Raw genomic sequence first — 12,283 nt, 5'->3', positions numbered from 1 at the left:
TCATCTAAAACACAATAATTAAAAAAAAAGAATGAGTTCTTCTGAAGATTCTTATTCTTGTAATATCTGAGGATGTCTTTGGGTTGATACATACAATGTATTCAAATTATTATTCAATATAGATGTTGAAGCTGAAAAAAATTAAATTTGGTTATGTGAAAGAACTAAATATTCCACACTTTCCAATAATAAGAAAAACTGTGAAAAATATTGGTAGATTTTCTTCTACTTAAAAGAAGAGTGACTATAAAGCTGAAGGAAACGATCACAAATAATTAAAAGTTAAAAATCAGGCTAACTTCAGGAAAAAAAACCAACAGATTAGATATTTGAGAATTTTACCTTCTATTTTGAATATGACTTATTGCAAGAATTTAAAGGCTTAAAATGGAAACTAAGTGTTATTTTATTTAATTTCTCAGAATTTTAATAATACAGCATAAAAGATACAAAGAAGAAGGCTTCTAAACCTAAATTTTGTCATGGTCTTAGCAGACAAGTGTGTACTGCAAAATTTTGACTAATTGAAAGTTAGGTAATCAGAATCCTGAGGTAGCCAGATTCTTTCTCCTTTGCCCATCTTTATATATTTTTAAAGCAACTTTCTGGTTGTGGCATGGAATAAGTACTACTCATTCAGATCAATCTCTTATAATCGTTACATATGTATTATTGCATGACAAGAGTGGTAAATTCCATAGCCTTTGAGAGTTTTCAAAGTGATTTCAAAGAGGCATGTTCATGAAGCCCTTATAAGGTATGCTGAATAGATACTATTTCTTCTTTTGCAGATGAGAAGTGAAAGGATAAATTATTTGAAGCAGGCATTGTAGCAAGGTGAGTTCTCAGCCCACCTCTCCTATTCTCAGCCTAGTCCTCCCTCTATGATCTATGCTGGACTAATGCTGTATCCCTCACCAGGCTCACTATGAAACACTGCATCATCTGCAGTCACCAAAGAGTTAATCAGATTTACACTGTCTTTGTTAAAGATACATAAAATATATGTTTTAGAAAGATTTTCAACAATAACGGTTGAATCAATAAATTTTTTCACTTAGTCTTCACATAACTAGAAAGTTAAATGAACCAAAATGCCACCTAAGCCAGTTAGTTATATTTTTAAAAACTATAGACAAACTACTGTCAAATGAGATTGTATACCCCTGTAGTGCATGTGACAGCATCTTCTTCCCCTTGTGATGTACAAGTTTTAATTAAGTGAAAGTCATTAAGGACTCTTGGATTGTAAAATCACCAGGCCTCATAAGCTTGTAGAAGAACTGTACCATTGCAAGTCTTGTCAAATAGGCTTTTCTTTTTTTTTTAATTTTGTTTTTTTTAAAACAGGCAGCAGAAAACTAAGTTCTGTTTTCATTAAGAGGAAAACTAAAATTTTATACCATTGCAGTAGGGGATGAGCAAGGGGATCCTGTTTATCCATCTGCTTCTTGATTTCCAGATATGGTGCCTGGAGAAAAAGTCATTATACTTTTAATTTGCCTTAAAAATCCTTTCCCCACCCCCCAACTTTTTTTCTTGTTTTTCATTTTTACAAAAGGAACATCAGGCTTAATAGTATGCTTAACCTGGTTACACTTGAAAATCTGCAGCCTTGACATTGTAACAGCGACAACTACCCGAGTCATTTACCCTCAAGATTACCATTTTGAACTTTGAATTAATATTAAAGCAAAATTTGTGATGGCTACTCATCACAGTCATATGTGAGGGTATTTACTTAGGTCTACATTTTTACATGACAAAATTGGACAAAATATACATAAAAATAACTTTTTGCTAAAAAGTAGTTAATGAAATTGACCCAATTAACCATTTCCATTTCTGTGACAACATAGGTCTATCTACAGGGCAGTACTCCTAGAAAATAGTACAGGATAATGTTATATTTATTTGGAGGGGTTTCAAGAATTTGATATAATAAAACCTGAAAGCATGCCTATGAAGTAGAGAGTGAAAAGAGGATGCAGGTTACTATTTTCATCTTGACAGTGAAGACACTGAAGCATCAAGCAACTAAGCAACTTGCCCAAGATCAGGAACCTCACTGATGAGCCAATTATGCAACTTTGGCCTCTAACTTCCGAGGCTGATGCTCGATCTTCTATACTGTCTCCTATTAAAATAGCTTACACATGACCCAGAATTTTAAAGGAAGCAATTTTTGGCATAGAGCTAATCCCAGAGTTAAATCCAAGAATGATCAGGGTCTACGGTATAGTTTAAGCACAATAAATCAAAGTCGTTTTCATGACTAAAAACATTTGCATAACTTTCTGTAAGAAACTGCAACAGGCTTTTTTTCTCCCCCTTAAGTGGAAATGTATTTTATTGTTTTCTTTTTCTTATACAAATAACAATGCTTATTTGAAAAAGAATTTGGAAAATACAGGAAGGTGTGAGTGTAGAAAAACATCCAGAAGGGATGGTGGATTTTAAGCAAATAACTTGTGAATTAAAGGATCTTTTGTTTACCATTGTCTGAAAATTAGGAAGAGTTCATACTATTTGGTGAAAGCATGAATATTTTTAAATATATGAATAAATAAATAATTAAAAGAAATCAGTTCTTTTTTATTGTCCTCTATAATCCAGATTGGGTGCTTTACCTCAAGCTTTTGAAAGAGGATGAGAAGCAGGCACCAAAGTCACAGACTTAATAAGTGACAGGGACAGTATTTTGAACTAAGATAGTGAATAGGTTATGCGACAGAAAAAAACAAGCAAGTAGAGAGGAGAATCCAATTTGAGAATGTAAAAATGCACTGTTGGAGCACCGTCTTCAAAGGGAGAAGTAGCGCTGATTTGCTTGGTAAGAACTCAAACTGGATGTCCTCTTTAGAGAGATTGACGGGGGTGAGTGACCTACAGGTAAAGAACTGAGGGTCTCTGGAGTTGGAAGAGAGTGAGATGACTATCACAAGGTAGACTGGGGGACAGGAGCTTTGTGGGCCCACGACAGAGGATTCTCCTATTCCTTCTGCGGAGAAAGCATAATGCTCATTATGAAACGCCAGGTATCTCTAGGGGCAGTGTAAGCCCTGAAACTACTACATACAACACACACACTGTGTATTGTTGTCAATTTCTAATTATTAATTTCTACTTACAATGATAAATTTTATACCTGTCTCCAAATCGCTGGCAGTGGATAATTCAATAATTCAATAACGTGCTTTTCCACGTACAGCCCAGTTATGTGTTGGACTTCCATAATAAACCCTGTTCCCTGCTTGTTAAACTTTCCCGAAAAGCCTCACTAATGGACAAAAATATAAACTCACACACTCAGGGAATCTGAGGTCTTCCAGTGATGTTTTGAGGTTCTGCGCTCTATCTACAATATTAATGCAAAATTTGCATTTTATAGAAGATTTCTGTTTTTATTTTAACATTAAAATAATGTTTTGAAATGACTACCATTAATCAAATTAACTTTCTAGGAAAATGGTAACCTTTGCTCCCAAATTAAATATCCCCTGACATACTTTCACATACTCAAGGCTTTTCCTGACTTTAAGAGCAGAACAATAAGATGATAATTATGAATTTACATTCCAAAAAGCCACAGCGGCAGCAAGTCAATACATTTTAATATAATTTAATTAAAACATCTTTGTATAGCACAACTATAAATTTCATACCAATATAAATACCAAAATACAACAGAAAATTACACATTTCATTACATGGTCAGTACTCTCAGATATCTTTAAAATATGATTTTACTCAAGCAAAACTGAGCTGTACAAGACCACAAGATGACATACTTACTTGTGTCATTTCTCTAATAGAAGTTATGCTATCTAGTGCTTTCATTACTCGGTCATAGTTCTTCTTCTGTTTGAATGGAAAAAAAAAAAAGTATCCACTTACAAGCATACGTAAATTTCCATGGGGCGGGCAGTTTGAAATCAGCAACTATTATGTGGCATAAAAGGGAAGACTGACATAAGATGGCTAAAAGACATAGGATTTATAACTGAATAAGAAGGAAGGAAAGAGAAAACAATGCCAGAACAAATTGTGTTTGGCCTGCAGGGAAAAAAAATGCTACAGAGTAGACATTGCGCTCATGGTTCTGGCTTTCATCACTAAAATATCAAGACATGATGAATAAAGTAAGCATAGAATCCTTCTGAATTATAAAAATTCACTTTAAATCTCACAATGTTAATTTTTTTGTATTTCCTTTTGTTTGGAAGATTATTACCAAAAGATTATGACTGACAAGTGCGTAGCTGACACCACTCAACCGATAATTCATTTTTAAACATAACTATGCACTCATGCCAATTATGAAGGAAGAAAATTTTTTCTGAGGAAATTTTACATAATCACTGTTTCTATGAAATAATTTCAAGAAGACACCAAGGCAATTTTACCTCTCACACAATTTAAACATTTTGATATTTCAAAAGGAATGTGCCTAATCTCCATGACTATTTATAAAATTCTTTTCCCATGAAATGCCAGTTAATCTACAGGGTGAATCCAACTTTCACTTTATTTAGATAATGTGGGTGTGGTGGTGGCAGTGAGCAAGGGTGCATGAAGTGAAAATACAACATAAAAAGGAACTGGTCCCTTTACCTAGGCTCCTTAAAATTAAAATGAGGTTATGTAAGCCAGAATCCCAAAAAATATATATAAAATGAAAATAATCATACTGACCACTGCAATCCAATTTGATATAGCTATTTATCTACCAGTCATGAGGAGGGGTTGGGTAAAGATCTGAAATTTAGATTAACTGGGCCTGGTTTCATGAGAATGAAGTTCTGAAAATGATTTTAAAGGAGGGAAAAGGGGAAGAGATAGGGTATGTGAAAGACTGACGGTAGAAGCAAATAAAGTTTGCTGAAAAAGAATCATAATTACTAAATGGAATGCAGAGTTCGGACAGGTCATGGATATGGATGGTGAGATAGAGATTCAGACCGAAAGAAGAAAGCGGACTAAAATCTAAATGACAGTGAAAGGAAACGTGCCATTGATATACTAGGATAACTACTTACCCTGGGGTTGAAGGCCAGCATCTGAGGATCATTAGGATCTACTACAGAAGGATATGGCTCGAAAATGACAACTTTCCTAGGAGATTCCAACGCAGATCTACACATAGATACTAGAAGATCTACCACCTTGAAATACACACATGAAATAATTACTATCCTCCAGGTTGTATCAAGTGCTTTCCCATTGTTTTTCCCTCTCATGGTAACACAAGCTCATTAGAAGATCCTCAGGACTGCTACCAGGCCAAATCCGATGAACTTGAACACTAATTTAAAATAATGAATACATGGTGCCCACAATTATTCATGTCCTAATATGTCTTTGTCATGAGTACATATTATGTGCTAACATTGTTCTAGGCCCTATGACTAGACAGTGAACAAAAGAGAAGGTCCCTGTTCTTGTAGAGTCTATATTCTAATGGAGAAGATACGTAATAAAAAATCAGTTACAGAGATATATGCTTACATAGAATTTCTGGTAGTGTTAAATGCTGTACAGATAAAGCTGGCATTAGAGACTGAGTCGGTAGGGGGTGCTGTTTTATTTAGAGTGGCTAGGGAAGGTCTCTCTGAGGAGATGCTATTTCCACAGAGTGACTAAGGAAGTGAGGGAGGGGGATATGTAGAGGGGAGACTATTCCAGGTGAAAAACCAAAAATGAAGGAAATGAGAGTGGCCTGCTCCAAGAATAGCAAATCCCCTGACATTATCTTACCTCTTCCTACTCTCTGTCAAAGGTCATTAATGACCTTCAATTTGCTAAGTACAATGGCTTTATTGCTACATTATTCCAGAATTGCTTTGCAGAATTTACTACAAAGCAGTGCTAGACAGCAGTTAACAGCATGGTTCTGAGGGCAGTTATTACCAGGCATCCTTCCCCAGCCCTCAAAACAAATATGATTCAGGGAACTGAATCAGGAAAACTGATAATGTCTAAATGCTTAGAAATTCAGGAGAGAGCTCACCAGAACAAAAATATCTACAGTGTGAACACAGGGACTTAAAAAGGAAGCAGCAGATTTAATCTTTAGAGGGAAAGCTATTTCTAGAATGTTTTAAAACAGGCATTTTTAAAAACAAATGCACACTAAGAGTGAACAATTTTTGATTCCCCAATTTTTATGAGAAGGGCACATAACCTAATGTCAGGAGTGCTCAGTGTTGTGTCTGTATTCACAAATTCATCCACCCCATCACAGCACCCAGAATTTCCAGTGACCTTATTCAAGCCACTGAGCATAAGATCTATAAAACTACCCAAAGTATAGACATAGATACCCATAAGACTCACTCAGAAAACACCAAAGCTGAAACAGCTAATATGCTTCCAATGTACAATTTCATAAATATATAATACACATTTTTTTAAAAAAAATTAGTATCCATGTAAGGTTTAGAAGTATGACCAGAATATACCAGCAGAATAAAGTAGTGAAAGGAATATTCCCTTTTGGAATAGAATCACAAAATTCTCTAATCTTTGCACCTTGATCTTTAGAGCTGAAACACTAAATTGATTGATCTGACTCAACACATGTGCTTTGTACATATTTCACTATATATTCCTAAATTAATTTTTAAAAAAACATTATTTGTGAAGATTCATCTGTAAGAGAAAAAAAAGACTATTATTCTACTAACAGGCCATACTGTTCATGTGATCTTCAGTTTTTCTTCTCATCAATAGTTTCCTATTTCTAGGCTTTAGTGTTTTCCCTTTCACAAGATAATTTACAACCAATAAAATGCACAATACTTAAACGGACTACCTGAAGAATTTTTACTGTGTGTACGTGTACATGTTGTTAGGTGCCATCCAATCAGTTCCGACTCACAGCGACCCTACATACAACAGAATGAAACACTGCCCGGTCCTGCACCATCCTCACAAGCATTGTTATGCTTGAGCCCACTGTTGCACCCACTATGAAAAATTCATCTCATTGAGGGTATATCCTTTTCTTCGCTGACCCCCTACTTTACCAAGCATGATGTCCTTCTCCAGGGACTGGACTCTCCTGATAACATGTCCAAAGTATGTGAGACGAAGTCTCGCCATCCTTGCTTCTAAAGAGCATTCTGGTTGTACTTCTAAGATAAGTTTGTTTGTTCTTCAGGCAGTACGTGGTATATTCAATACTCTTTGCAATACCATAATACAAAGATATCACTTCTTCTTCATTCTTCTTTATTTACTGTCCGGCTTTCGCATGCATCTGAGGTGAATGAAAACATCATGGCTTGGGTCAGATGCGCTTCAGTCCTTAAAGTGACATCTTTGCTTTTTAATACTTTAAAGAGGTCTTTTGCAGCAGTTTTGCCCAATGCAATGCATTCTTTGATTTCCTGACTGTTGCTTCCCTGGGTGTCAACTGTGGATTCAAATAAAATGAAATCCTTGACAACTTCAATCATGTCTCCATTTATCACGATGTTGCTTATTGGTCCAGTTGTGAGGATTTTTGTTTCTTGATGTTAAGGTGTAATCCATACTAAAGGCTGTAGTCTTTTATCTTCAACAGTAAATGCTTCAAGTCCTCTTTACTTTCAGCAAGAAAGGTTGTGTCATCTGCATTAACACAGGTTGTTAATCCTGATGCTGTGCTCTTCTTCATACAGTCCAGCTTCTTAATTGCTCGGCATACAGATTAAGTGGTGAAAGGATACAACCCTGACACATCTTTCCTGATTTTAAACCATGCAGTATCCCCTTGTTCTTTTCGAATGACTGCCTCTTGGTCTACGTACAGCTTCCTCATAAGCACAATTAAGTATTCTGGAATTCCCGTTCTTCGCAATGTTATCCATAATTTGTTATGATCCACACAGTCAAATGCCTTCGCATATTCAATAAAACACAGGTAAACATCCTTCTGGTATTCTCTGCTTTCAGCCAAGATCCATCTGACATCAGCAATGATATCCCTCATTCCACATCCTCTTCTGAATCTGATTAAATTTCTGGTAGTTCCCTGTCGATGTAGTGCTGCCACCGCTTTGAATGATCTTCAGCAAAATATTACCTGTGTGTGATATTAATGATACTGTTTGATAATTTCTGCATTCTGCTGGATCACCTTTCTGTGGAATGGGGTACAAATATGGATCTCTTCCAGCCGGTTGGCCAGTAGCTTCTTCCAAATTTCTTGGCATAGACTAGTGAGCACTTCTAGCACTGACTGCATCTGTTTGTTGAAACATCTGAATTGGTATTCTGTCAATTCCTGAAGACTTGTTTTTCACCAATGCCTTCAGTGCATTCTGGACTTCTTCCTTCAATACCATCAACTCTTGATCACGTGCTACCTCCTGAAATGGCTGACCATCAACCAACTCTTTTTTGTACAGTGACTCTGTATATTCCTTCCATCTTCTTTTGATACTTCCTATGTCGTTTATATTTTCCCCATAGAATCCTTCACTACTGCAACTTGAGGCTTGAATTTTTCCTCCAGTTCTTTCAGCTTGAGAAATGCCGAGCGTATTCTTCCCTTCTGGTTTTCTAACTCTAGGTCTTTGCACATTTTGTTATTTTACTTTGTCTTCTTGAGCTGCCCATTAACGTCTTCAGTTCAGCTTTTACTTCATCGTTTCTTCCTTTTGCTTTAGCTACTCGACTTTCAAGAGCAAGTTTCAGAGTTTCTTCTGACATCCATTTTGTACCTTTCTTTCTTTCCTGTCTTTTTAATGACTTCTTGCTTTCTTCATGAATGATGTCCCTGATATCACTCCACAACTCATAAGGTCGTCACTCATTAGTGCTTAATGAGTCAAATCTATTCCTGAGATGGTCTCTAAATTCAGGTGGGATATACTCTAGTAGACTTGCTCTAATTTTCTTCAGCTTCAACTTGAACTTCATATGAGCAATTGATGATCTTTTCCCGTGGGCCTCTGGTCTTGTTCTGACTGATGATATTGAACTTTTCCATTATCTCCTTCCACAGATGTAGCCAATTTGATTCCTGTGTATTCTGTCTGGTGAGGTTTATGTGTACAGTCGTCATAGGTTGGTGAAAAAAGGTATTTGCAACGAAGAAGCCATTGGGCTTGCAAAATTCCACCATGTGATCTCCAGCGTCGTTTCTATCACCAAGGCCATGTTTTCCAACTACCAATCCTTCTTCTTTGTTTCTAACTTTTGCATTCCAATCACCAGTAATTATCAATGCATCATGATTGCAAGTTTCATCAATTTCAGACTGCAGAAGTTGGTAAAAATCTTCAATTTCCTCATCTTTAGCATTAGTGGTTGATGCATAAATTTGAATAATAGTCATATTAACTGGTCTTCCTTGTAGGCATATGGATATTATCCTATCACTGGCAGCATTGTACTTCAGGATAGATCTTGAAATGTTCTTTTTGACGATGAATGCAATGCGATTCCTATTCAATTTGTCATTGCCAACATAGTAGACCATATGATTGCCGAATTTAAAATGGCCGATACCAGTCCATTTCAACTCACTAATGTCTAGGATATCAATCTTTACGTGTTCCACTTCATTTTTGACGACTTCCAATTTTCCTAGATTCATACTTCGTATATTCCACATTCCCATCATTAATGGATGTTTGCAACCGTTTCTTCTCATTTTGAGCTGTGCCACATCAACAAACGAAGGTCGCAAAAGCTTGACTCCATCCACGTCATTAAGGTTGACAATACTTTGAGGAGGCAGGTCGTCCTCAGTAGTACTTTGAGTGCCTTCCAACCTGAGGAGTTCATCTTCCCGCTCTAAACTGATACACGTGTCTACATATACATTAAAAATATACATGTAAATATATGTTTTCTTAGGGGGCAATACCAGGCAGTATTTTCAAAATTTATTTAATCGTGAAACTATTTTATTTCCACTGTTAATCACGTAAGCAATGTTCTACTATAAATTATTTTTCATTTATAATTCACTATGTATCACAAATATTGTCCTTAATATTTCATCAAGTGGATGCAACATAGTTTACTCAATCAGTGAAATAACTGGGTTAGGGGATATAGACAGCTAGGAATGTCTATATTAATTAACCATGGTACCTTCATCTAGGAGCCCTGGTGGCACAGTGGTTAAAGTGCTCTGGGGGAAGAAAGTTGTGGTGGTCTGCTTCTGTTAAGATTTACAGCCTTGGAAACACTATGGGGCAGTTCTACTCTGTCATACAGAGTTGCTGTGAGTTAGAATCAACCTGATGGTAATGAGTTTGGTTTGCTTTAGTTCACCTTCATCTAGTGTTAACACCGATTATATTGTAGGCATTCAATATCTGCTGAAAAAATAACCTACGTGTGTTGCAAAATTATTTTTCCCAACCATCTTTGTAAATTTTATAATTGAGAAATTGGTAAGTCCTTTTATATTTAGCATCCTTTTGAATTTTGGTGAGGCAGAACATTTTCTCATGTTTCTTTACTAACTATACATCCATTTTTGTGAACTGTGTGTTCACTTCCTCAATCTATTCTGGTTTTCCTCTGAATTTTTATGAGGTCTTTAGATAATTGTTTCAAAATAAACTCTAGAGATATTAATGTTCACTATTTTTTCAAGTAAAAAATGTAAAGTACTTATGGCCACAAATCTGTTTATATTTTCCTTTATGATTTCTTATAACTGCATAAATTTATCACTATTTTTATTTTTAATTTTTATACTTTTTATAAAATATTCTTTAGTTCATTTGGAATATTTTTTGTACACATTGGTAAGGTAAAGAGCTAACGTGATTTTTTCCCCCATGAAGCAAGTCATTTGTTCTCACCTCACTTCATACAGAATTCTTTTTTTTAATGAATTGATGTGATGCCTTTTCATCATATATTAATTTTATTCACAATTTGATCCATTTTGAGCATGATCATTGACCTGCCGTTCTACTCTTTTGCCAGTACTGTATTTTATTAAAATATTATAGTGCTACATGTTCTTGTATATGGTTGGTCTAATCTTCCTTAATTAACATTCTTTGGTAGAATTTTCTTTGAAATTTTATCTGGTTTATTCTTATAGATGAATCTGTAGTTTGTTCATGTTTCATAAATAAAAAAAATTAACTGAAATTTTGACAGGAATTACATAAATAAATTATGGCATCTTTCCATTTTTCCTTTCCAAAAACATAGACTGTTTCTCTACTTCCAAGTTATTTGTTTCTTTTTATACTGTCCTTTATGTCATAAATACTGTTATTCTAAATTGAATGTTCTCTTTATTATAGGTTCTGTCCATTATCTTACCACCTAAGTGTTTAAAATAAATTGGCTTCCAATTTATGGCAACATAAGTTTACAAATGTACAATAAATTTTACACAAAGCATGTGCAAATGTTTCAATAATTTAAGTTCACCATACAAGAAAGAATAACAATTGTTTTAAACAAGAGAAAGCTGGTTTAATCTCTCCTCTTGACAAACCACACATTAGATAAATAGAGCAAAATTTAGTTTACATCTAAAAAATATCAAATGCTAGTCTGCTTTTTAACTTAACAGCAGGTTGTCAAAAATTGCCCAAAAGAATAGCAGAGAGAAGATTAGTGAACTGGAACACATTTTTCAAATCAAAATAAGAAATAATTAGTATCATGTGTCACTACCTGAGCCCCAGTTGCTATTTCATCAGCAGCTTCATTCATTACTCCCAAAGTTTGGAAAGCAAATACACACAGCTCTCGTTCACATACGGTAGGCTACAAAACAAAAGGGAATTAGTAACCATATTTTTCCCATCTCTCAATTCCTAAATTAAATTTATGACATTCCACATAATAAATAGAAAGTATGAGATTTTAGTGTTAAAGCAAAAAGAAAAGCATGCCATTTTAGTAAAAGTTAAATTTATAACTAGTAAAGACTCTGTCACTAATATTCTAATAAATAAATATTCATATAAAATAAAAAGAAAAACGTATTGCTGTTGAGTTGATTGTGAATTATAGCAACCCTGCAGGACAGAGTAGAACTGCCCCATAGAGTTTCCAAGGAGCGCCTGGTGGATTTGAACTGCCGACCTTTTGGTTAGCAGCCGAGCTCTAAACCACTGTGCCACCAAGGTCCAAATATTCATATAGTAAGGAGTAATTTACTAACATAGAGTCACAAATCAAAAAGAAATTATGCATGTCGATTAGTTGAATGCGCTTGCAATCAGAATGATTTAGCAAGAGAAAAAAATGTCCTTAAACAGGAAAGTCCATCTCTCCTGAAAAAGACAAAGATCCAAGCTGGTGCAAT

At 35.1% G+C, this 12,283-nt stretch overlaps 1 protein-coding gene across 6 annotated transcripts in view; it reads right to left on the bottom strand.

Annotated features, from left to right (window-relative positions):
- PARP8 (poly(ADP-ribose) polymerase family member 8) overlaps positions 1-12,283 on the bottom strand; it is a 189,947-nt gene that overhangs the window by 18,730 nt on the left and 158,934 nt on the right. For 5 of the 6 annotated variants that reach the window (XM_004380448.2, XM_023734967.1, XM_023734966.1 and 2 more), the window contains 4 exons: positions 11,647-11,739; positions 5,040-5,165; positions 3,796-3,861; positions 1,404-1,471 (listed from right to left, as the gene is read on the bottom strand). In XM_004380448.2, the coding sequence (XP_004380505.1) occupies positions 1,404-1,471; positions 3,796-3,861; positions 5,040-5,165; positions 11,647-11,739 (353 nt within the window). Of the gene's footprint in view, positions 1-1,403; positions 1,472-3,305; positions 3,359-3,795; positions 3,862-5,039; positions 5,166-11,646; positions 11,740-12,283 lie in introns of all 6 variants that reach the window. The other variant, XM_023734969.1, reaches the window with a different exon arrangement.

The sequence above is a fragment of the Trichechus manatus genome, unplaced genomic scaffold (assembly GCF_000243295.1).
Source record: "Trichechus manatus latirostris isolate Lorelei unplaced genomic scaffold, TriManLat1.0 scaffold00074, whole genome shotgun sequence".
NCBI classification, from domain to species: Eukaryota; Metazoa; Chordata; class Mammalia; order Sirenia; family Trichechidae; genus Trichechus; species Trichechus manatus.
The sequence above is the reverse complement of the archived record's forward strand: the minus strand, read 5'-3'. Positions and strand labels throughout refer to the sequence as shown.